This window comes from Haliotis rubra, unplaced genomic scaffold (assembly GCF_003918875.1).
Source record: "Haliotis rubra isolate DU_JTF1 unplaced genomic scaffold, ASM391887v1 Scf151, whole genome shotgun sequence".
In the NCBI taxonomy this organism is placed as follows: domain Eukaryota; kingdom Metazoa; phylum Mollusca; class Gastropoda; order Lepetellida; family Haliotidae; genus Haliotis; species Haliotis rubra.
In genome coordinates this window covers 458,798-486,271 of record NW_025765459.1, presented here as the reverse complement: position 1 = coordinate 486,271, position 27,474 = coordinate 458,798, and the positions used below count along the sequence as shown (strand labels likewise).

Below are 27,474 nucleotides of genomic sequence, written 5' to 3'. Positions count from 1 at the left end.
ACAAAGGTGTAGGAGTCGCTATGCGTGCTGCAGTGCTCTGTAGGCGTTGAAATCTTGAAATGGATTCTCGTGATATTCAAGACAATAAACAATTGCGGTAGTCTAGCCTAGCAAATATGAGGGAGCGGACCAAAGCTGGACAGCATCCTTGGTTATCAGGTGTCTGATGGTGCTGACATTCCTGAGATGGAAATGAGGTATTCTGCAAAGGGGGCCAAGTGGATGTCATAGCTGCTGACTAATGTGGGGATAACGTCGGATATTTCGTATACCTGCAAGAATATCGGTTCCCTACTGACCATTGACAAACCACTCGAAAAGATATGAATACTTTACTTTACCTATCATTTAATGCTGACAACCGGTGCAGTTTTATTGGCCAGACGTGTGGTTTTTAGACAGTGTTATAATATTTATTGTTGGAAAATCAATGCCATGGATTTGTAAACGTGAAATGTATTTAAGTAAACTGCATTTATTGAATGTTTTAGTAATGATATTTATATAACAGTCAGTTGGTATGGGGTTCTGTCTGCACGCAACAAAAACAAACTTTACAAAATTGTTAAAACTGCCAGCAAAATTGACACAAACTTATGCTCTTTCAATACTGGGTCATACCCACTTTCAAATAAAGTATATAATTTCCAAATTAGAACTTTTTTTTTTTTATGTTCAATTTATTATTTAGTTTCTAAATATATTTGCTATGCTGTAACGATATTTTGACTAACTGTTCCAAAGAACACATGTTTACATTTGATAGGAACATTTTTATAAACATAATCGCTTTCTCGCTTTCTTGCTTTCTCGCTCTATTGCTTTCTCGCTCTATCGCTTTCTCACTTTCTCGCTTTCTCGCTCTATCACTTTCTTGCTCTATCGCTTTCCTGCTATATCGCTTTCTCGCCTTGGTATGTCGCTTTCTCGCTATATCGCTTTCTCGCTTTCTCGCTCTATCGCTTTTCGCTATATCGCTATATCTGGCTTTGGTATCGCTTTCTGGCTCTATCGCTATCTGGCTTTCTCGCTTTCTCGCGTAATGGTATTGCTTTCTCATCTCGTGCTATCGCTTTCTCGTCTCGTGTTATCGCTTTCTCGTCTCGCTTTCTCGTCTCGTGCTATCGCTTTCTCGTCTCGTGCTATCGCTTTCTCGTCTCGTGTTATCGCTTTCTCGTCTCGTGATATCGCTTTCTCGCTTTCTCGCCTCCGAATTTTAAGGCGAGAAAGCGATGGCCCTAATCAGCCACGGCCCTAATCAGCCACCATAGTGGACACCATAAATGGGCTTCACACATAGTACCCATGTGGGGATTCGAACCCGGGTCTTCGGCGTGACGAGCCAACGCTTTAACCACTAGGCTACCCCACCGCCCCAAAGGTCTAACGGCAGATGACTGAATGTCTGTGTGCATGGGTTTTATTTAGGTTTTTCTTAACCATAAGGAACATATATTTATATTCATAGACGCCATTATTTTGCAATAGCCTCACGTGAATGGGAATTTTCCCATACACGGCCAACAATTGAGTGAGTGAGTGAGTGAGTTTAGTTTTACGCCGCACTCAGCAATAATCCAGCTATATGGCGGCGGTCTGTAAATAATCGAGTCTGGACCAGACAATCCAGTGATCAACAACATGAGCATCGATCTGCGCAATTGGGAACCGATGACATTTGTCAATCAAGTCAGCGAAACTGACCAACCGATCCCGTTAGTCGCCTCTTACGACAAGATAGTCGCCTTGTTATGGCAAGCACATGGGTTGCTGAAGACCTATTCTACCCCGGATCTTCACGGGTCCATGGCCAACAAACTACACAAAGTAAAATTTCATGTGAACGTGTGCAGATTGATATGTCTAGTATATGGTCTCTGGCTAGAGCAATCATGAACACCATCTAAATAAAGCAGACAACAGACAAGGGAGACGACTCTACATTAGCAATCAACGAGCCCAAATTATCTGAGTGAGTGAGTTTAGTTTTACGCCGCGTTTAGCAATATGTCAGCATTATCACGGCGGGAAACACCAGAAATAGGTTTCACACATAGTTCCCATGTCGGGAGTCGAACCTGGATCTTGGGTGTGACGAGCTTTATCCACTAAGCTACCCCACGTTGTCCTGATACACCCAAATACCCTCACTCATACATTCCCCTGTATTTGATCTACACATTGCCTACTCGTATGGAAACTGATTGACATAAATGGCTCAATTGGAAATAATGAGGAATAATTGTAGAAGGGGTCATTATGGCCTCGCTCGGTCTACAAAACTGACATCACCAGCGTTATTCTCTGTATACAGCTTGTACTACCAGAGGTGAAAGCATCGCTTGTTGAACAGTAAGCCCGTGGACGGACAAGACATATTTCAAAACTCCAGGATCACTTTCAAATTTCCAAGTTTTGGGATCGCTTTATTGTAAGTTGTTTATTTTTAGATCAAAATACATATTGAATACTGGTACTGATGAATTCACCAAAGTTGTAAGCATTTCAAACCTGCGCATGCATCAAGTTTTCAAGTTTGGCTTTCACACAAACAATGGATGCATGACGGGTGCTAACGGGAAAGCAGGAAATACTCACCCTTCGTGAACACCTGGTGTCATCACTGATTTTCAGTAGTCCATATATGTTGTTGCAACTGCATGACTTTGGGACGAACATAATCTGTCTGAAGACAAGTTACTCTTGAGATTGTAAATTTCCACCCGCTGAAACTGGTGCATTGTGACAAAAGTGACAAAATGTTCAGAAACGGCCCAAATTTACTCACTCACTCACTCACGCAGTCACGTTATTGCAACGTTATTCAGGCATTGTTCTCATGCCAGGAGTCTTGGGTGTGACGAGAGGACTACTATGCTAACCCACCACTGTCCTAATTCACTGGACATATGGTACATTTCCCTGGGTTTAATTTACACATTGTTCTACTTGTGTGATTAAAACCTGGAAACTGACTGGGACAATTGGTTCAGTTTGAAAAGTGAGAGTTAATTGTAGAAACTAATTGATCATCGGTCGGTCAGCTTAACCAACATTACTGTACACAACAGCTTTACCTTGCGTTTCTATGTCAACAGCTTGAGCTTCCAGAGGTAAAAGCTGAACAGTGATCAATAGACATATTTCAAATCTTCAGGATCACTTTCTGGTTTCCGGGATCGCTTCATCGTAACATATACTGGACAAAAATTGTTAGGGATATATGTAAATTTTGAAATTGTGAATAATGATCTTTTTATTCATTCACACACTGATAAAATATCCCTAACTTATTTTGCCCAGTATATATAATTTCAGATCGATTTACATTATTGAATACTGGTACTGATGAATTCACCAAAGTTGTAAACGTCTCAGACCTGAATGAGTCCTGGTTTTCACACACAGATTGGATGCATGGCGGCTGCCCACCAGGAAGGCAGGACATGCTCTCCCCTTTCACGAATTACTGATTTCCTGTTGTCCCAACAATGTTTTCCGGGTTGTAATGCACTTTGGCTTGAATCGAATACATCAGTTATTCCTCTTCAAGGTTGTTTTACATTTCCTCTGACAATGAGAAAATGTTCATAACATGTTAAAACCTACTCCATTATTCGCACACTCAATCATTGATGTTCAGTAACCCATGCTTGTCGTAAGAGGCGACAAATGGGATCGGGTGGTCAGGCTCGCTGGCTTGGTTGACACATGTCATCGGTTTCCAATTGCGCAGATCGATGCTCATGCTGTTGATCACTGGATTGTCTGGTCCAGACTCGATTATTGACAGACTGCCACCATATAGCTGGAATATTGCTGAATCTTGCGGCGTAAAACTAAACTCACACACTCATTCACTCAATTATTCATATAGTCATTTTTATCAATTAGATTGTAAGCGGCTGCTTTTGAATGCACAATGCCATTCAGAAAGTAATCAAATGTTGTGTGTAATATAATTTCTTTCTTTTCATAAAACTGACAACAATTTCTGTTTATGTTTCATACTTAGATTTAAGAGAGATTACTAGTTTTGGAATATTTAGTTCATTCTTCAAAAGGAAACATCGGCTTCTGTTTGGTATTTCCCATACCATCTTTTCAGAATGTATAAATACCTTGTGACTTTGGGTAATAACGGTATAGCAGTACTGCCCTGATAGAGCCAAGAGTTAACACTGACATCAGAATTTACTTTCACACACTCGTGACATTAGGACTTGAGTTGTCCCATTTCCGGTTTGCTTGGTTTTGTGGGGAATACATCAACCCTGATTTGAGCTCACCCTGGAGAGGCGTTCACCATCAGGCCATTTATTGCCCATCCATCCATCATCCATCCATCCACATCCACAATGCTACAGTCATCACCTTAACAATAACATAATCACAAGATGTTGATTATTTACGCTTCTACTTTCGTTACTCGACCCAATACCATCATATGTATATTTGCAGACAACAATGGCTGGCTTCCTGTCAATATTTAGACGCGCTTTGGATCAGGACATGGTGGACAATGTGAACGGATTCTGGTCGGTTCTTCTCTTGGCCCTGTGCTCGGTAGGAGCATTTCTAGTACGATACGTTACTGATCCTATAAGTTGCTGGCATCCTGTGCATTGGACGTCTTCACACAGTTCATACGCCGACCAGACGTGCTTTCTCACAGACCGTTATTACGGAACAAACCCATCTCTTCCTAGCCACCAAGTGCGGGAACCTGTACCCTCCTACCACCTCTGGATACCACTCATACTCGTCTTCCAAGCCCTTGCTTTTAAAGTACCGAACACCATCTGGAACGGCGGCAAACACTTACTCAGTCTCAACTTAGACGAAACTGTATCGTCCCTGAACAATGTACAACTGACCAATGCTGAAAATCGCCAGGCCATCTTCAGTGATGCAGCCCGGGTATTTGGAAGTCTGCTGAGAAGAAACCGACTTTTTCTGGCTCTTCTGTACCTGTTTGTGAAGCTCCTCTCGTGTGTCAATCTGATAGCACAGTTGATGTTCCTGACAATATACTTCAGACAATACCTGGCAATCCGTGTTGGTTCCTCTGCAGGTTTTAATATGGACTCCATCATAAAACCATTGCTGATTAAAGATGTTTTGTGCGACATCAGTGTGCGTAAGATGACAAACGTCCAAATATTCACAGTTCAGTGCACTCTGCCAATCACCGAAATCTATGAGAAGATGTTCACATTCTTGTGGTACTGGGTCTTCCTCCTGGCTGTCATCACCGTCCTAAATCTTGTCCTGTGGGCAGGCTATCTATTCCTACCGTTCCTAAGAGATAGCAGAATAGCTGCCCACGTCAAAGCTGCCAAAGGATCTAGCCCAGATGAACACTCTATAACTCGATTCATAAGCAGTTTCCTGGGAATTGATGGTGTGCTTATCTTGTCCATGATCTCCCAGAATTCCAACGAGTTGGTTGCAGCAAATCTCACCCAACATTTATACCAGGTTTTTCAGGAGAAGGAGGAAGAATTTCATGCTGAGAGAGATCCCCTCACAGTAGAACCAGAAGGTGGTGCTGTCGTACCTGGAGCCACAGGAGCCGAAATAACTTTACCGATGAGTGATCTATCTCCTGGTGCCGAAAATCCCGAAAAACAGCCCATTGTGTGACAGCATAACTGGCGGGCAATCCCGAGCATGTATACTACTCACGCTTTGCTAAGGATTACACAAATCACAACTTCACTTGAACGTAGATTTATAATTTGAAATTGTATCCATTTAAAATTGGATAAATAATAATATGGTAACCCTTTATAGGCAAACACCCACTTTAATCTTACCTTATGCACTTGATACATGAGTAACTATAAAAATGGTTTTCATGGCGCCAATCAACCATTTTGCAAATCATGGAACGAGTCGTCGATTAAACAACACATGTCAAATAACAGGTATGGGATCCACAAGATGCAATGACATACTGAAACTAAGGATCCATGCTTACAATAAGCTTAGGTATTTAAACCAAATTTGACCACACATAATAGTTTTCTGTTGAATCCATGATTTGATCCTTATCAAAGTGTGAATGGCATATTTCACTAAAATGTCAGGTGGTCGAACAACCTTGTACTGAAAGCGATTCCGTGTCAGGCATAACTCCTTGGATCGAGCAAGTTTTACGGTACATTGTGTAAATTAAATTCAGTAAAGACCATTTTCTCAACTTTGATATCTCTTCATGCTGGGCCCGTAAGTCCCGCGAGGCACTACATCCGGAATCAGATTTCCGGTGACAAGCGTTTTTTCACGAGTTATTTCTGATTCCAATTCGCATGAATGCCAAATATGAGTTTACTACACCATAATGAGTCCATTTTTAATGCGCTAAACTTCAAACCAGAAAGTAAGGTCACAGCAAAACAGGTTTGACTAGTTCACTAGTCATAGTATTTCTTGAAGAGCTGGATCTTTTGGTCTGACTTGAAAACATCAAGATTTGGCACTCTTTTAATTTCTTCTGCAAGAGAATTCCAGTGGATTGCAGCTTGAGTGGAAAATCAATCTAAGTAAACTTAGGCTCAGTATTATTCGTTACACTGCTATACTGAGTCTAACAAAACCTTGTGGAAGGTGGCGTCAGGTAACCTTTGAGCGACCTATGACCGTCCAATCAAACGCGAGACGACAGAACGGATTTAACCAATCAGACAACGGCTACTATATAGGGTTCGGCGGGACTTACACATTGGATTTTCTCTTCACCGGTTACCAACACTGATCTCACCACAAATGAAAACCCGCATAAAATACAGAAGCTGACCGGAACATCGCCATCGGACGTCTTGAAGCTGGCGAATCTCAGTCATCAGTTGCAAAGACACTTCAAGCGTGCATCACACAACAATTTCCCGTTTATGGAGGCGCTACAATCAACTGGGCTCGACCCGCGACCGACCTCGGAGTGGTAGACCACGGGTAACCAATGCTGCACAGGACCGCTACATCCGGGTGTTCCATTTACGTAACCGGGCCGTCCCAGCAACACAAACAGCAGAGAACGTCCCAGGTCTTCGCCCGCGTCTCCGCTTGAACCATCAGAAATCGCCTCAGACAGCACGGGATACGCCCTCGACGACCTCGTAGGATGCACACTACGACCTCATCATCGCCTGGCACTAGTTCGATGGTGCAGGAACGTCCAGAGATGGAATTGGAGACATGTGGCAGCGAATTTGGTTCAGCGACGAATCTCGTTTCCAACTTCAAAGACACGATGGTAGGACGAGGGTCTATAGACGAAGAAAACGAACGTTACGCCCGTAATTGTGTAGTTGAAGCGGACAGATTTGGAGGAAGTGTGATGGTATGGGGGCCATTTCTTACAACGGGAAGTGACTTGGTGCACGTCCGTGGTAACCTGACTGCAATTCGTTACAGGGATGAAATTCTGCAACGTCATCTTTTACCTGTCATCAACCCTCAACGTCACGTTTTCCAACAGGACAACGCCAGACCGCACGTGGCTCGCATCACGATGGACTACCTGACAAATCAGAACATCACAGTTCTTCCCTGGCTTCAAAATCCCCCGATTTGAACCCAATAGAGCATTTGTGGGACCAGCTTGGGAAACGCGTTCGACGTCGTCAGCCTCAACCCCAAACGTTGCAACAACTGTCTCAAGCCTTGCAGGAGGAATGGAGGAGGATCCCCAAGCACGGATTCAAAGACTGATCATGTCCATGGACAGGAGGTGCCAAGCTGTGTTGCAAGCTCAAGGTGGTCACAACAGGTGCTGACCTCCACGCCATCTGTACGCCCGGTGCAATGGTTTCAGAGACAAATGATAGCTGCATGTTGTAAAGCTGACTCTTGACAACATCCATGTGAAATTTTACGTTCGTGCGATCATTAGTTAAAGTTTTATTTGGAAACAAAATAAAGTGTTTACATTCCTGAGTTTTCACCTGTGCGTTTCTTTTTGCAGAGTATACAAATATATGATCTGCGGAATATACGCTTTTGGGTTTCTGTTGACATGGTCATCATTAGCTAATATTTCCGCAAGCTGACAGCCTTGAATACTGACAAAACGCTATTTTCTGTGACTGCTTACTCACTGTTGTGGCGTGCTCCTTGTGCACCACTCGGAAGCGATCGTACGGAAAATAGCATTCGGAATCGTTCGACTACAAAACTTTTTCGAGGTGAAAGTTCAATAGGTTTGTGCGAATGTCAGCTTTCGCGATTTAGTAAGCTGTGTTCTGATTGGTCTGTTGAAAAGGTTACCTGACGCGACCTTCCGTAAGGTTTTGTTAGACTCAGTATAGCAGTGTAACGAATAATACTGAGCCGAAGTTTACTTAGACTGAGTGGAAAATCGTCCGTAGCCAAATCCTTTAAGTCGCACTTATGGACGACACAGAGAATCTCTTAGTGTTCTGTTTGGGAGATATTGCTTAATCAGCTCACAGAGATAAGGTTGCGCTGTAGACATCTATTTGTGAGTGTTAGAACAGTGTTTCGAATTTTATCCTGGCTTGAATGGGCAACCAATGTAGAGTTGATGAACTGGATCAATGCGGGATAACAAAGGTGTAGGAGTCGCTATGCGTGCTGCAGTGCTCTGTAGGCGTTGAAATCTTGAAATGGATTCTCGTGATATTCAAGACAATAAACAATTGCGGTAGTCTAGCCTAGCAAATATGAGGGAGCGGACCAAAGCTGGACAGCATCCTTGGTTATCAGGTGTCTGATGGTGCTGACATTCCTGAGATGGAAATGATATATTCTGCAAAGGGGGCCAAGTGGCTGTCATAGCTGCTGACTAATGTGGGGATAACGTCGGATATTTCGTATTCCTGCAAGAATATCGGTTCCCTACTGACCATTGACAAACCACTCGAAAAGATAAGAATACTTTACTTTACCTATCATTTAATGCTGACAACCGGTGCAGTTTTATTGGCCAGACGTGTGGTTTTTAGACAGTGTTATAATATTTATTGTTGGAAAATCAATGCCATGGATTTGTAAACGTGAAATGTATTCAAGTAAATTGCATTTATTGAATGTTTTAGTAATGATATTTATATAACAGTCAGTTGGTATGGGGTTCTGTCTGCACGCAACAAATACAAACTTTACAAAATTGTTAAAACTGCCAGCAAAATTGACACATACTTATGCTCTTTCCATACTGGGTCATACCCACTTTCAAATAAAGTACATAATTTCCAAATTAGAACTTTTGTTTGTTTTTTGTTCAATTTATTATTTAGTTTCTAAATATATTTGCTATGCTGTAACGATATTTTGACTAACTGTTCCAAAGAACACATGTTAACATTTGATAGGAACATTTTTATAAACAAAATCAATGGAGACTATCAATGAAAAAAAATAATTTATTGAATAATTGATGTAAATAGTTTGTAAATCCATCATGAAGAATATGATAATGCAGATGCAATATTTTGTGCGCTTTCGGGAGGCTTACCATATACTGACTTGAGCCCTGTTACAAAAGGTGACAGTCACAGTAAATCTACGAATTGGACTTAGTACAGAGTATGGAGGAAGGCACTGACGATGTGTTGCATTATATTAGAATGTAGTAGCCCTGGAGGAGAATTTCAAAAGGGGCCTAGAAATAGGATTCCGTAGCCTCCGAAATACTGATTTTATTTGACATTCTTTTCAGTTAGTATCATGTCTTGGGCTCATGAAATGGCCTGTAATACTCTCAGATTGTGGTATCAGTTTTTTTACACACCATTATATGTGTTACTGGTCTGCGAGCATTTTCGCCACATTTGGTTTGCTGCCAGAAAACACCTCCAAGTTAATCATGGATAGTTTTACAACTATCAATCTGATCACTTTCATTTTGACTTCTGTGTATTGCTAAAGGATGTAGAAATTATTTGACATATTTTTGTTTTAGGAAAATAAGTAAAAATGGCCGCAATTTTGTGTTGTCGTATTTTGCCTTCTCAGCGCTTAAATTTGCATAAAAATGAACACCGAATGTTTCCATTTACATCCACAGTTGATACTTTTGATGGATTTTTTACACTTGTCTCTCCTAGAGTGATGGCTTGGTAAACTTGTTTTGTTTACAAGAATAATGTTAACTTTCAATGAATAGATCACCACCACACATTTCCATGAAAAGTTGGAGAATCGCTAAAATACCCCTGTCTCAAAGAATAAGCTGTAAAACATCATATTACCACAAGATGACCATACAAATGATTTTTTTTGTGTGCCCAAGCCATTACTCTAGGAGAGACAAGTGTCAAAAACATCAAATTAATCAACATTCAGTGTATATTTTTTCTGTAAATTTAAGCGCTGAGAAGGCAAAACACAACAAATGAAAATGGCGGCTAAAATGTACACATTGCCCTACTCGTATGGAAACTGATTTACTTAAGTGGCTCAATTTGAGATAATGGCGGATAATTGTAGAAGGCATCAAAATATGGCCTCGCTCGGTCTACCAAACTGACATCATTTCACAAGCCAGCGTTATTCTCTGTCAACAACTTCTGCTACCAGAGGTGAAAGCATTGCTTGTTGAACAGTTGACCCGAGGACAAGACACATTTCAAATCTCAGGGATCGCTTCATTGTAAGTTGTTTATTTTGAGATCAATGTACATATTGAATACTGTACTGATGAATTCACCAAAGTTGTAAACATCTCAAACCTGCGCATGCATCGGGTTTTCAATTTTGTCTTTCACACAAACAATGGATGCATGGCGGGTGCTAACGGGAAAGCAGGAAATGCTCGCCCTTCGTGAACACCTGGTGTCATCACTGATTTTCAGTGGTTGTTGCAACTGTATTCATTTGGGACGAACATACTCTCTCGAAGTTAAAAATAATTTTGTAAATATCCACCCGATAAAACTGATACCCTGTGACTAAAGTAACAAAATGATCAGAAAGGGTTCAAACCTGATTACGCTGTTGCTTCCACGCACTCAAAAAGTGAGGGCATGAGTCGTCCCGTCCATTTCCAGTATATTTGAGGCTGACGGTGTGGCAACGGTGTTTTCCTCGTGTTGCTCTGTAAAGAATCTTTTACACCAAGGAAGATACTGACTAGCCCTGACTGAGTGATGTATGTGTCGTTGAGTGGAATAAACCCAATGTGGAGAGGCGTTTTATCGTGCCATTTATTCATTTATCCATCCATCCATCCAGGTGAGGTGAGGTGCGGCGAGGCGAGGTTTAATGTCATGCTCCATATTATCACTTTTTCAAAGGTTTCATAGTAACATGAAACATGGGGTCCAACCTTCGTCTTTTTGCTATCTGAGCAGACTCTCCATTAGACTAACAACTAGTCTCTGAAATGAACATATTTTACTGAAAAAAGAAGTTCATAGTTAAAACAAATATAATATACTAGCCACATAAAGAAACTGTGCATTGTCAAAATATTATCCCAGTTGATAAGTACGATAACAATGTCAAAGGTACATATAAACTTTAATGGAGGGATCATGAGACCATAACAATTCGGGAGAATTTCAATTGAAAAGTCAATCACAATGACGTCACGAGTCCACAAGCGGGCAGGGGTCAAACGACCATGTCAATAGCTCAATAACGGGTATGTCCACCATCGGCATTGAGAACAGCAGTGCATCGACGACGCATAGAGCCTATCAAACGTGCAAGGAAGGCTTGTGGGATGTCACGCCAGATTCTCTAAAGTTCTGTTGCATTGTCAAGGACGTTATCTGGCGGATGAGGAAGACGGCGGATACGTCGATCCATCTCGTCCCAAACATGCTCTATCGGGGTGAATTTGCAGGCCAAGGCAATAAGTCAACGTTGTGGTGTTGCAAGAAATCCATAGCAACCCGTGCCGTATGAAAGCGGGCATTGTTCTGTTGGAATGTCTCTGAGTTTAAATCCTTATGTGTCTACACAGGTTTGATAAATTTAGATTTTAAACTTTTGTATGCACAGTTTCTCTATGTGCCTAATATATAATGAAATGGAGCCCTGAGACTTTCTAAGGGTAGCATCTCTGGATATTCCTGTCGCTGGACAACTGAATCCCAAAGTTATTTATATTCTCCAAAATCCAAAGGTTGTGTCTGCACTATATGTGGAAGTTTAATTGATGTCGCATATATATAATGTAACAAGCAGAAAAAGTCATCAATATCCCCCGCAATGGCAAAATACTCTTCATGTATATGTCAGTTAGTTATGACTATGTCAAATGTTTTGGTGTGTATATAGCATTGAGTGAGTGAGTTTTGTTTTAGTGCCACACTCAGCAATAGTCCATCCGTCTGTAAATAATAGAATCTGGACCAGATAATCCAGTGATCAATAGTTAAAAAAAATACTCAGATTGCTTGTCTGGAGTGAGAGGACAGGCAGAAGCAGGAGGCCTTGGCTCAGTGTGGGGTCTTGGGGAGTGGTGGGGGAAGCTCCCCATCAGTTAATATTAAACACTAGTGACAGCTAGAGATCAACTGATAATTACAAGCCATATTCTGGCTTGTGAATTCAGCATATTGGTACATACCCTGAAGCTGAGGAAATCTAGACTTGCAACATTTTCTAGACTTGAGTGGGCTTTTTTTGGATATATTTGCTACAGGGTCTGTACGACAGACTAACTCTCCACCAACTGGTCCAAATACCGAGTGTTTTTAGGGGCCATGTGTACTCTTCTGTCGTGATATTATCTCCCTAAATTCCTTACCCTACACAAAAGCATAATAACAATGTGTGGTATATTTACACTCCTACATTCCTTACTCTACGCAATAACATAATAAGTGTGTGGTATATTTACATTCCTGCACTCCTTACTCTACACAATAGTAATGCGTTGTATATTTACTTTCCTACATTTCTTACTCTACACAATACCATTATAACAATGCGTGGTATATTTTCACTCCTACGTTCTTTACTCTAGACATTAACAAATCATGGTATGTTTACATTTCTACATTCCTTACTCAACACAATAACAATGCGTTGTATATTTACATTCCTACATTCCTTACTCTACGGAATAACTAATATGGATGTGCTATATGTTTGTAGGCAAGAAATGGCTAGCTTCCTGTCAATATTCAGACGCGCGTTGGATCAGGACATGGTGGACAATGTGAACGGATTCTGGTCGGTTCTCCTCTTGGTCCTGTGTTCGGTAGGAGCATTTCTAGTGCGATACGTTGCCGATCCTATACGCTGCTGGCATCCTGTGCAGTGGACGTCTTCACACAGTTCATACGCCGACCAGGAGTGCTTTCTGACAGACCGTTATTACGGAACAAACCCATCTCTTGCTAGCCCACAGGGGAGGGGACCTGTACCTTCCTACCACCTCTGGATACCACTCATTCTCTTCTTTCAAGCCCTCGCGTTTAAAGTACCGAACACCATCTGGAACGGCGGCAAGCACTTACTCAGTCTCAACTTAGACGAAACTGTATCTTCCCTGAACAATGTACAACTGACCAATGCTGAAAATCGCCAGGCCATCTTCAGTGATGCAGCCCGAGTACTTGGAAGTCTGCTGAGAAGAAACCGACTTTTACTGGCTCTTCTGTACCTGCTTGTGAAGCTCCTCTCGTGTGTCAATCTGATAGCACAGTTGATGTTCCTGACAATATACTTCAGACAATACCTGGCAATCCGTGTTGGTTCCTCTGCAGGTTTTAATATGGACTCCATCATAAAACCATTGCTCGCTAAACATGTTTTGTGCGACATCACTGTGCGTATAATGGCAAACGTCCACATATTCACAGTTCAGTGCACTCTGCCGATCACCGAAATCTATGAGAAGATGTTCACATTCCTGTGGTTCTGGGTCTTCCTCCTGGCTATCATCACCATCCTTAACCTTGTCCTGTGGGCAGGCTATCTCTTCCTACCGTTCCTAAGAGATGGTAGGATAGCTGCCCACGTCAACGCTGCCAAAGGATCTCACCCTGACGAACGCTCTACAACTCGATTCATCAGCAGTTTCCTGGGAATTGATGGTGTTCTTGTCTTGTCCATGATCTCCCAGAATTCCAGCGAGTTGGTTGCAGCTAATCTCACCCAACATTTATACCAGGTGTTTCAGGAGACGGAGGAAGAACCAGACGTGGACGCTGTCGGACCAGGAGCAACAGGAACCGAAGTAAATTTACCGATAAGTGATCTATCCTCTTGAGCCGAAAATCCGGAGAAAGTGCCCATTGTGTAACAACATAACTGGTGTGCCACCAAGAGCCAGTATTTCACGGAAATGTTTCCTTGTCACGCATGACGCCCTGGTTATGTCAATTGTACGGTACATTGTGTAGAGACCATTTTCTCAACTTTGATATCTGTGGATATAGGGCCCGTAAGTGCAGCGAGGCACTACATCCGGAATGAGATTTCCGGTGACAAGCGTTTTTTCACGAGTTAGTTCTGATTCCAATTTGTACGACTGCCAAATATGAGGATCAAGTGTACTACAAGTGGCTGTCACAGCTGTTTAGCCGGATCATTGACTAATTTGGAGATAAGACGGGATATCTCTATTCCAGCAAGGCTGGGGGGAGGGGGTCACCCATTTGTTCGGGGGAGGTAGGATATTCATAAGTTATGTACACGTGTACAAAGGGGTGTCATAGATTTTGTACATGACATGCAGGATTTGAGGGGAGGGGGTTGTGTTGTGTAAATTTGTACAATTTGGGTGGGTGTGGGTTGTCATTCACATTGTACATGCTTCGCCATAAAATTCTTCATCACTCCTCAGCCATAAATTATGTACGGTCCCTTACTGACAATTTACATACTATTTGAACAGATATGAATACGTGTCTTTACCTATCATTTAATTTTGTCAACTGGTGCAGTTTTATCGTCCACACGTGTGATCTTTTAGACAGTGGTATAACATGGTATTGATGGAAACTCACTGGCATGGATTTGAAATGAAACGTGAAATACAATTTACTGAATGTCTTAGTAATAACAGGAACGTCATGTTGTTTTCATATTTGACCATATTGACTCTGTCATACCCATTTTAAATAAAATATGTAATTTCCAAATTAGAAGTTTCTTTTTTTGTCTTTTTAATTTTGTTGTTGTTGTTGTTTCTTTGTTTGTTGTTTGGTTTTTTGCTGTTTTTGTTGTTGTTGTTGTTGTTGTTGTTTTTTTTTTGGGGGTGTAATTAATTTTATGAACATAAAGACATGGAGACATTCAATGGATAAAGAATGGTCATTAATTATGGGTAATTATATCAATAGTTTGTAAATCCATCATGAACAAATATATTAATGCAATGCAACATTTTCTACACTTTCGGTAAGCTTAATAGATGATCTGACTCTCTTCCAAGTCTATAAGATGGCGGTGTGGAAGTTCAGGTGACAGAAATTAACAGAAATGACTAAAACTTGCAAGAAATATACTAAGCAGCAAAAAAACCGTCAGTTTTGTATTTTCCTTCGCAGAAACGGATAACTGTTAACTCATTTAATGTTTGATTATATAATTTTGACATCTCAAACTTTACCTGAGCAAAGACATTCCTTCCCAACTCATGTTGCACTTGCTGTTCACAAGGACCAGTCCTACAAAATGCACCCCAAACCTGGTTGAAACATTTACTTTACAACGTCAGCAGGACGCTGCGACTCACGACAGCTCAGAGGATTCAGGCGCTAGAAAGACTTGAAGCTGGCCACACTGCACATGCCGTTGCAAATCACTTCCAGGTCAACTTACGGACCATCTACAGGCTGCAGCAACGTTCCCGGGCCACCAACACCATAAATGATCGCCCCCCATTCTGCTACAGCAGAACGGTGTCAACATTATGCAGTGACCAGCCCTTAGTCCTGATTTAAACCCAATCTTTGGGATGGAATTCAGAGGAGACTGAATGATGTCATACCAAGGCCGAACACAGCTGATTTATTACGCCAGGCCTTTCTCAGAGTATGGTTCAAGGTGTCAATGGCCTTCATCAATCGATTGGTGCACTCCGTGCATAGACGCTGTGCTGCAGGTATTGCCGCTCGTGGTGGTCACACTAGATACTCAAGTCAAGAGTCTGAATGGACTGCAAACGTTCACGTAATGTCTTGGAATTGTGCTGAGTTATTCATTGATGTGTCAGGATATTGTACACCGAAAATGTTTTTGATCCGCTTATTATGTCTATTCCAGTAATGATTTGATTACAGTGCCTATCTAATTTTGAATTCGTACTGACGTGTGTTTTTTTGCTGCTGAGTATATATCATATTTTTCTTTGAAACGTTGACTGAAAATGAACTATATCCTTTATTTGTGATAGATAACAGACATTTTTGCATGCCTGCTAATTTTGCATTCTTCTGCCTGTAAATACATAGACCCCCTAACTATATCCTGAATATATAACAGTTCTAACAACATATCAAAGACTGTTCTATATGTGGCACTATGGTGGCCAATTGTATTTGTTGGCCACAGTGTCACAAATTAATCAATAGCTCAACAAAAAACACCAAGATGGCATGGTAACAATTCTGTCGGCCACTACTGTCAGGTATGTGAAACAAAAATATGAAAACATTCAGCCACATGCTTAATCATAATGAAACGCTTATTTATATAGTTATGTAAACAAGTTATTTATCGAATAACATACAAATTCTTTTGTCCAGTGATAAAAATAAGAATTGGTTGTAGGACAATATTTTTTACACTGGATCTCTAAAAAGGTCTCTATTTTTATACATACTGTCCAAATGTACTCCAGACCTCAAAACACCATATATTGCGGTAGAAACAACTTTTTGTACCTCAACATCATATGACCTCAACATCTCTTGGGGTCTTCTACAGAAAACATTATATCTTGTTAGCATCAGTGTGATAATATTGTAGGTTCTGTTCTGTGTTAAAAATGTTTTCAGCCATAACATTAATATATGGATTACAAGCATATTCTTAGGAATACAAAACGTGGATGTTTGTTTAATTGCCTTTTTATTTTCTTCTTTTGAAGTAATTTTAGTATGTACGTCAAGCCTTAATTAAAAATACAATGTTTCTGCACATTGCTCTTGGTCCTTTTTAGCTTTTATGTACAATACTTAGTTAAAATGGCGTTACTGTATCTGAAAACCATAATTTAAGAATATTTTTCTTCTCCTTAATTCTCTTGTTCATTAATATATGCTGACTTAAGCCCTGCTACCAAAAGCTACTGTCACAGTGAATCTAGGTATGGGGCTTAGTACAAAGTATGAAACAAGGCTCTGAAGGTGTGTTGCATGACATTAGAATGCGCGTCCACAGAAACTGTATTAGCCATTACAAGGATACTCCAGACCTCTGATGACTGACTGGCGTGATGGTCTCAGCATGATTCACCATATAATAGCCAGGTTCCTGTTATATTCAGATAGGTTTTCAGATGTAAAAGGTCAGGTTGGTACTTCCCTCAGTGTTGACAAACAAGCATGGCGTTGTCCTTGTCTACCTACAATAGAGTCAAAACAAACAACAGATGAGAAGTTACTGAGGTAAATGAAACTAATAGCTAATAGCTAATAGCATAAGTACTAATAGCATAAGATATAAGAATCAGTTTTATGACTTGGTCGTGTGTGAGACAATTTTGCTTGATTTACATAAATACATTGTGTTATCAAGGACAATGGCGGGATCAGTATCCATTCTAGTGTTTGTAGACCTTTCTGGGTTAATAATAGTAGTGATAAATGTGAATTCAAAATGCTCCTTTTCCATCTACAGGGCACATGCTCAAAGCGCTAACACACAATCTGATTGTTATTACCAAGGATAACCCAAGCTGGCTGGAATGTAAATAGTCATCTGACCAGTTTTTTCCAAAGGTTGTGTTTTACCTAAATATGGCCTTCAGCTAACCAGGTGTGTCATAAGTAGCGACTAACGGGATCGGGTGGACAGGCTCCCTGACTTGGTTGACACATGTTATCGATTCCCAATTGTGTAGATCGATGAGCATGCTGTTGATCTCTGGATTGTCTTGCCCAGACTCGATTATTTACAGACAGCTACATGACAGATGGAATATTGTTAAGTGTAGCGTTAAACAGCAAAACAAACAAACAAACAAACAGTGCTATTTCACTGAAGTTGTTATTTGAAACAGGACCCGTTTCGAAACGTACTAATCCATTTCAACGCCAGATACACAAGAACCGTTTACATGTACATGTATTTGGAATAATTGTACTTGTCTTCACTGGTCCATTAATATGGTTTCACAGCTATAGTTTGGCATGAAATGCATGTGGACCTGGTTTTTTGTAAATATCTCATGGCCTTCTGCAAGCATTCTGCGTTCTGCTGTTTATTTTGTTGACAGTTATATAGACAGATTCTTTAATACAAATGCATAAAATCGGTGATTTACAATGTGATTAGGTTGTCTGACAAAACATCCACTTGCACAGTTTAAGATCGATTGGGTCATTGGATGAAGAGATATTTACCCAAAAACGGGTCCACATGCATTTCATGCCAAACTATACCTTCGCGTTTGCACCTAACGGAACTTCTGGCTATTCACTGAACACTATCCAGGGGGAGGAGGTCATGAAATCTTTCACATACATTGGGAAGGTATGGAACAATGTTGCAGAAAATGCTGGGTGAGCGAAATACAATGCCATTCCAAAACATTCTTGTGTGAAATGTCAGCAGTGGCAATTTGCAACAATTATGTTATTTCTATGACATTAACTGGATAGGTTGATGTAAGTTTGGTGAAGGCCAAGCCCTATGTTGGTATTGCACATGTTATAAGCTTAACAATGACCTTTCAGACACGGCAGAGTGTTCGTTTAAATGAATATGTTACATTGCAGTATAGTTCTGCTGTTGGATGTAGAGGCTGGCCGAGTACGTTGTATGTGACCGCCTCCGTGGTTTTGTGGTTAAAGCGTCCGCCCGGAGAGCGGAAGGTCGCGGGTTCAATCCCCGACCGCGTCACACCAAAAGACGTTAAAATATGGTACTTGTTGGTCCCTGCCTGGCGCTCGGCATTAATGGGTACGACAAGGACTGGTCGGCTCGGAGTCAGTATAATGTGTCTGAGTGGGGTATTCATGCTTCACTGCGGCATGGTATCTTAGTGGGCTAGCACTATAAAACCAGCTTCAGTCTGGGCTAGTACAAGCAGCCGCACATACACATACACACGCATGCACGTCGTCATATGAGCGAAATATTCTCAAGCACAACGTTAAACCCAATTTCACCTCACCTCACCTCGCCGAGTACGTTGTGTACCAGAAAACAGGAGTTAAAGCGGCAACACAGCGCAGTTACATTGTATGTCGTTTTAAAGCCTCAGTGACAGCAGTTGTGTCGATGCAATTCCCTTAATTCACATTACATTCAGTGATTCTTGGTGGAGTTAGAATGTTTCATAATGTTCATTCTCAATAAATGATATTTACCACCTGAAAACACAGTTGCATGAAGAACATAGTCCCAAGGTTCCTGCTGAACTATTTCACAGAAAATGCAGGTTTTTTTTAAAGAACCATTATATTCCAACGAATATTGCACATAAACCGTTTTTCTCTTTGAGGATATTGCTTGGACGAAGAACTATATGAATATTCAGAGTAAATGTACATGTCTCTATTAATATAATGCATCTAATTGTGCCCTTTACAACAAACGAAAATTGTCTTTGAAGATTGTCAATTCTCTTGAACAGACGTTCTTCGTTTAAAGAGTATCTTCCATGTCCATGGAGGCTCTCTTTGACGATTTGAAAACAAATACATCCTTATTTCTTAATAAAACGATTTCTCTAGGGGATGTTTTTTTATTATAGGGGGTAGGTCTTGAAAACCATTTACATGTATTGGGACGGTATGTGGAAATGTTGCGAAATACGATGCCGTTCCTGAGCAAACTTGTGTGAAATGTCAGCAATGATAGAAATAACATAATAATTGCCAATTACCACTTCTGACATTTCCATAACCAGGCGATGAACTCTTTTAACAATCCACACATCATCCAAATTAACATCAAATTTAACAGGATCACGAAATCTTACTCTCTAAACTAACTCTTAGTCTCCAAAAAGACACAACTGTGGTCCAAACAGAAGAATCCCTAGTGAGATGGGATATTTGCTGAACCTGAAAAAATACAAGACTTGCTTCATTTGGGGGTTTTGGATTTCAGAAGGGATTAGACAGAATGGAAAATGATAGGTTTCTTGGACTGTGAGACTAAATCAAATTATGCAAATCACTGTATAATGTGAAACAAATGCCAACGTGTTTGTCCCGGCGAATAATTGACTTGACTTTGCGTGCATTTGTAACAAGTTCCTCCGGTGAAGTAGGATATGCTCACTAGTCTTGTTGCAAAACATATCATCTCTTTTGATACGAGATATTGTATGTCTGCCTTACTTTGTCAGGCACTGTTTTCGTGTTTTCAGTCATCTAAATTTATGTTGCCGCACACATAAATGTCATTTTCTGATTGGCTGAGCGCTCTGCTATTATTTTCAATGTACCCCGCTTACAAGCGAGTAACATTTTCTATGTACCCCGCTGGGAATGCCGAACTCATTTGGTACTTCATAGTGGTAATTCTTTATCTCGAATAACATTGAATCACGTATGATGTACGGGATTACCGATATTTTGCGAATGCAAATCGATGGAAGGGAGATAACTCTAAATTTGTTTTTCTTGTCGTTTTGTCGTCAGGAACTCCACACTATGATCCGATACCCGTGCTTCAAAGAGTTCAAAATTACAATTAAGGTGTTCGGTAAGATAAATACGTTGTTCACCGATCCCACGGGTCACATGGGATGATGTGCCTTCGATGTACATCAGACCATGACCCCTCGAGACCAGTGAACAACTTAAAATGTTCGTATATGATGAAATTCCAATGTATGCTATTTATATCCTTTGACGAAGAGACATTAGTTTTAAAGTTTACCATCCCAAACTAAAGATTGGTCCTTCATTGCTATCATGTATTTTCATAACAGGGGTTGCGTTCCCGTCATCAGGAGTGAGTTGTGTGAGCATGGTTTAACTCTGCTGTTAGCAATATTCCAGCAATGTCATGGCGGGGAATCGAACCCGGGTCTTCGACGTGACGAGCGAACGCTTTAACCCCACCGAACCTATCATCAGGACGGAAAACAGATGACTGAATGCTTGTGTGTGTTTTAATTACTGCATTTTACCTGATCACTAATAGGTTCATTTGAATGGGAATGTTTACACACACAGGCAACGGACTACACAAACTAACACTTCATGTTCGCGAACGTGTGCAGATGGATTTGTCGGAGGAAGGATGACCACCATTTTAAAAAAGCAGACCACAGACAAGAGAGACAACTCTACACGTCCAGTTGTCCAAATTATCTGAATGAGTGAGTATGGTTTTATGCCGCGTTTAACAATATGCCAGCAATATCAGGACGGGGAACACCAGAAAAAGGGTCCACACATAATTCCCATGGCGGGAGTCGAACCTGGGTTTTGGGTGTGACGAGCTTTATCCACTAACCTACCCTATGCTGTCCTGATACACGGTACTACCCTCTTGTTCTGTCAATTCCCCCCGTACATTCCCCTGTATTTGATCTACACATTGCCTTACTCGTATGGAATCTGATACACATAAATGGCTCAATTTGAAATAATGACGGATAATTGCAGAAGGGGTCATTATGGCCTCGCTCGGTCTACAAAACTGACATCGCCAGCGTTTTTCTCTGTCAACAGCTTGTACTACCAGAGGTGACAGCATCGCTTGTTGAACAGTAAGCCCGTAGACGGATAAGACATATTTCAAAACTCCAGGATCACTTTCAAATTTCCAGGTTTCGGGATCGCTTCATTGTAAGTTGTTAATTTTGAGATCAATATACATATTGAATACTGTACTGATGAATTCACCAAAGTTGTAAACATCTTAAACCTGCGCATGCATCGGGTTTTCAATTTTGGTTTTCACACAAACAATGGATGCATGACGGGTGCTAACGGGACAGCAGGAAATGCTCGCCCCTTCGTGAACACCTGGTGTCATCACTGATTTTCAGTGGTTGTTGCAACTGTATTACTTTGGGACGAACATAATCTATCTGAAGACAGGTTACCACATCAGTCAATTCAGTCATTGTTGTTGGTGTTGTTGCTGTTTAAGTGGGTGAGGTGAGGTGAGGTGAGGTGAGGTGAGGTGTGATGAAGTAGGGCTTAACGTCATGCTCCATATTTTGCCCTTACCATGCAGAATGAGGCATCTAGCATCTACTACACTAGCGAGGTAGTCCAAATACCAAGTGTTCTAAGGAGTCATGTGTATTGTTGTGTCAATAGATTATCTCCTTCAATTCTTTACTCTACACAATAATAATAATAATAATAATAATAGGTCATCTTCTATAGCGCACAGTCTCCAAACACCAAGTGATTGCTCGTGGCGCTTAATCAGAATCTGATTCTTATTACCCGGATAACACAAGCTGCCTGTTAGGCGCTAGAAGGTTATAGTCACATGACTTTATCCAACCGGGTACCCATTTTCTGCTGGGTGAACAGAGGCAATTTGGACAAACTCACTGCCTAAGGTGAGACCACATGCATCACATGTCCTTCGTTGTGGGGCAAGACTGAAGTCCTAGAAAATCTCAACACAAAATAGCAATGTGTGCTATATTTACATACCTTAGGCTCGACAATAACATACTAACAATGCGTTGTATTTTCACATTCCTACATTCCTCGCTCTACAAAAAAGCTTAATATGAATGTGCTATGTGTTTGCAGACAACAATGGCTGGCTTCCAGGCAATATTAAGACGCACTTTGGATCAGGACATGGTGGACAATGTGAACGGATTCTGGTCGGTTCTTCTTTTGGCCCTTTGCTCGATAGGAGCATTTCTATTGCGATATCTTACTGATCCTATAAGTTGCTGGCATCCTGTGGAGTGGACGTCTTCACACAGTTCATACGCCGACCAGACGTGCTTTCTCACAGACCGTTTTTACGAACCAAACTCAGCTCTTGTGCCACAGAAACTGGAACCTGTCCCCTCCTACCACCTCTGGATACCACTCATTCTCTTCTTTCAAGCCCTCGCTTTTAAACTACCAAACATCATCTGGAACGGCGGCAAGCACTTACTAGGTCTCAACTTAGACGAAACTGTATCGTCCCTGAACAATGTACAACTGACCAATGCTGAAAATCGCCAGGCCATCTTCAGTGATGCAGCCCGAGTACTTGAAAGTCTGCTGAGAAGAAACCGACTTTTACTGGCTCTTCTGTACCTGTTTGTGAAGCTCCTCTCGTGTGTCAATCTGATAGCACAGTTGATGTTCCTGACAATATACTTCAGACAATACCTGGCAATCCGCGTTGGTTCCTCTGCAGGTTTTAATATGGACTCCATCATAAAACCATTGCTCGCTAAACATGTTTTTTGCGATATCGGTGTGCGTAAGTTGGCAAATATCGAAAGATTCACAGTTCAGTGCACTCTGCCAATCACCGAAATCTATGAGAAGATTTTCATATTCCTGTGGTACTGGGTCTTCCTCCTGACTGTCATCACCGTCCTTAATCTTCTCCTGTGGGCAGGATTTCTCTTCCTGCCTTTCTTTAGAGATGGCAGAATAGCTGCCCACGTCAACGCTGCCAAAGGATCTCACCCTGACGAACTCTCTATAACTCGATTCATCAGCAGTTTCCTGGGAATTGATGGTGTTCTTGTCTTGTCCATGATCTCCCAGAATTCCAACGAGTTGGTTGCAGCAAATCTCACCCAACATTTATACCAGGTGTTTCAGGAGAAGGAGGAAGAATTTCATGCTCAGAGAGATCCCCTCACAGGAGAACCAGAAGGTGGCGCTGTCGTACCTGGAGCTACAGGAGCCGAAATAACTTTACCGATGAGTGATCTATCTCCTGGTGCCGAAAATCCCGAAAAACCGCCCATTGTGTGACAGCATAACTGGCGGGCAATCCGGAGCATGTGTTTTACTAAAGTGTTAGGCGGCGGGACAACCTTGAACTGAAAGCTTTCCTTTATCATCCATAAAGCTAGAATTCAATTAAATTTTAGGGTACAGTGTGTAAAGATCATTCCTGATGTTCCTTGCCCTTAAAATTGCTGGAATATTTCAAAATCTGTAAAACCATAATCACTCACTTAATTCATTATTTATTTATTTTGAGTAGTTTCACTAACTTACTATTTAAATGTCTTAAAGGGACATCCACTATGGATTCTGTATTGAAATTGCTGACCTGGTACTTTAACTAAACTTTACCTGTTCTATTGTTGTTGAATTTCCTCAGTTTATCACAATGAGATAATACTTAACTGACAAAAATAAAAAATGTCTGTGGCACTGTCAATATCGGCATGTCAGTATGTGCAGCTACATTAAACAACGGTTATGACGAACACGTTTATAACGAAGTAACTGATGTAACGATCTGGGTGTCTTATTTATTATTAGTTCATATAGAGAATCTCACCCAAGTGTCTATAGTGATACCAATTACACGGGTTGATAAAGTTACAAATAGGATATTTTTACTTTTTTTTCAACGAGTATTGAGATATTTTATATCAGAAGAGATGAGGGTAAGATTTTATGTATCATAAAAATCACTCTTCATTAGTTTTCAATGGAAAATGTACATCTCTGAAAACGGTACTGCCATTGGACTTGAAGTGCAGCGATGCAATAGCATTGTGGCGTTATCACGTTTATGACGTCATGGCATTGTGAGTCATGTAATTGATGATGTCAAAACATTGTACAGAATCTACTGTCAAAACGATATCTCCTAGGTGATCACACAATCAGTATCGACAGTGGAGCACAGGTTTGGATGATAAATGACTTTACATTTACTTATGACAGGAGTGGGAGACGTAAAACGTAGTCAAAGGCGACAGTAACGTTACGTTTGTGACGTCATTACGTGTTTGAAGTCATAGTTAGTAACGATGGTGTTGTATATGGTCTTCAACAACCTATGCTTGCCGTGACAGGTGGCTAACGGGATCGGGAGGCCAGGCTCGTTGAGTTGGTTGATGAGTCATCAAATCCAATTTGCATAGATAAAGTGACTATCTTCCTTCAAAATTGTAATAGTGAAATCTATGATGAGGCACGAGTGATTATTATATCATGAACTTTGATTATGTTATAATTCAACATGAATTGTGTATATTGGGGCGGTGGGGTGATTATGGTTATCGAATTCAACATGTATATTCTGGAATATTGCTAAAAGCTTGGCATTGTGTATATATACTTTACATTATTTGTTGTTATATGCTTGTATTGGCTCTTTGAATGCAAAACAAATTTCCCTTGCGGACAATAAAGTTTATCTTATCTTTATCTTATCTTATGTATGTATGTGTGTGCGTGCGTGCGTATGTGTGTACGTATGTATGTGCGTGCGTATGTGTGTATGTATGTGTGCGTGCGTGCGCATGTATGTATGCATGCATAATGTATGTATGTGTTAATGTGTGTGTGCTCCCGGGCGTGCGTGCGTGCGTGCGTGTGTGTGTGTGTTTAAACACATATACAGAAAATATGGTAAAAAGACTTTAATACGTTATATATCAGAACTATGAAAGATCTACGACAGACAGGATACTCATCGTGTGTGTGTGTGTGTGTGTGTGTGTGCGTGCGTGCGCTCGCATTGAAGAATCAAATGGAAACATACCTATTCAGTTTACTTTCTGATCTTTTCAAAACATCCATCTGGGTATGTATATACAATTTTCCGGTGCCCCTGCTGCAATGCTGGAGAATATTGCTAAATGCGGCGTAAAACAATGCTCACTAATGTTAGTACGCAGTAAGTCAAAGGAATGCATGCACTTGAAAACTGAATTCGACAAAAAAATATATACAAACGTTCATAGGTGGAAACCAGCCGCCGAAACGTCGCCATCTTTAATTCCCATATCACAACACACGGGCAAAAGAATGTATACAATTTGTTTTCAGTTTGGTTATGCCTATTCATTCACAGATTCCTGCAACAATTTGCTAAAACTGTAATCGAACGGTATTTGAACTCAATAAGGCTTATGACTATGTCCAAGGGAGACAACCCTGCAAAACCGAAGAGAACTTGGCTACCTGTTACTACGAGTAATACAGTAACTTTCCGAGCTCAGGAATCCAAATACAGTTTGACCTTGATTGTTATTTATTTTTCATTCTCAGTTGTTGTCTTTTGGGGATGCTTTTGTTGACTTGTATTTTCATTGGATATGTTTCTTTTTTATGAATAAGTTTTCACCTGAGTGTTGCATCGCTTGAGCCCTGATGAAGAGATGAATTTTTCTCACCGCTAGATTAAGATTTTACGTGCGCTTCAAACATATGACAACAACAGATTTAGTAAATGCGAAATGGATCTCGCGACATTTATTTTTTTTCCATCGTTCTAATTTGAACCTCGTTGTCTTGCCGCAGTTTTCATGACAATTCGATAAGTAAAGGACGTTGAATTTAGGAGTTCTATGAAAGAAATAGAGATGGGTTTGCACTAATATACTCTTCAAAAAAAAGTAGGGGAACCTGAACTTTTAATTTGGATAGGAAGAATAAGCGCACGCGCATGCGCACTCACGCACACACACACACACACACACACACACACACACACACACACACACACACACATACACACACATACATACATACATACATACATACATACATACATACATAATCTTTATTTTGGCGGTTTTTATTAAGAAGGCCGATAAATCACTGTAGACCATTAATTTTGACAATCACATTACATCACACAGTTGTTATTGTTTATTTCCAGCCTTTTTTTTTTTTTGAAAATGAAAATCTTGCAAATCCTGAAAAATGCAAATTTCACGTCATGCACCAATCATATTTCAAGAGCGACTACTGTACAAACAGCGATGGTCATAAGGAAGTGCAAGTGGTGATGAACTCTCAAAATATTCATTACAATCACTAACATTGTTTGACTCCGATATATCTCCCAATTGTTTCAATCCTAAGAAGCCCCCCTACTTTTTTAAGGGTGTATATAACACCGCAATTCTCCAGATCGTGCCCATGGGACACCTCAGGAGCTCTTGTGTGTTGCTGTACCAAGAATGGTTGATTTATTTCTTACAGAACAATTTGTAAGACATGACGAAGAGTCAGACCCGGCTTGAAGAATCCAACAGATTACCAGTTACACGGGGGCAGTAGATGGGTTCTTTGAACGTGTGTAATACCACCTTAGCTTTTGGGACAACACGAGGCGTAGTGTCAACAAAGAATGGAAGTTTATATTGCTTAACATACAACTTGGGGGCAGGGCGAATGACTTACACACAATTAACTGTCCGGCAGAGGCTATCTGGGGAATACGGCGAAGTGATATGGA

The 27,474-nt window shown here is 40.8% G+C and overlaps 2 protein-coding genes across 2 annotated transcripts; both read left to right on the top strand.

Moving 5' to 3' along the window:
- The first annotated feature begins 2,328 nt into the window (after positions 1-2,328).
- LOC124270369 (innexin-19-like) lies at positions 2,329-15,048 on the top strand. The gene is made up of 3 exons (XM_046705404.1): positions 2,329-2,431; positions 4,462-5,481; positions 14,096-15,048. The coding sequence occupies exons 2-3, from the start codon at positions 4,468-4,470 to the stop codon at positions 14,192-14,194; spliced, it is 1,113 nt and encodes a 370-aa protein (XP_046561360.1). The 5' UTR covers positions 2,329-2,431; positions 4,462-4,467; the 3' UTR covers positions 14,195-15,048.
- Positions 15,049-21,790: 6,742 nt separating this feature from the next.
- Positions 21,791-24,711, top strand: LOC124270368 (innexin-19-like). The gene is made up of 2 exons (XM_046705403.1): positions 21,791-21,905; positions 22,836-24,711. The coding sequence occupies exon 2, from the start codon at positions 22,842-22,844 to the stop codon at positions 24,015-24,017; it is 1,176 nt and encodes a 391-aa protein (XP_046561359.1). The 5' UTR covers positions 21,791-21,905; positions 22,836-22,841; the 3' UTR covers positions 24,018-24,711.
- The last annotated feature ends 2,763 nt before the right edge of the window (positions 24,712-27,474 follow it).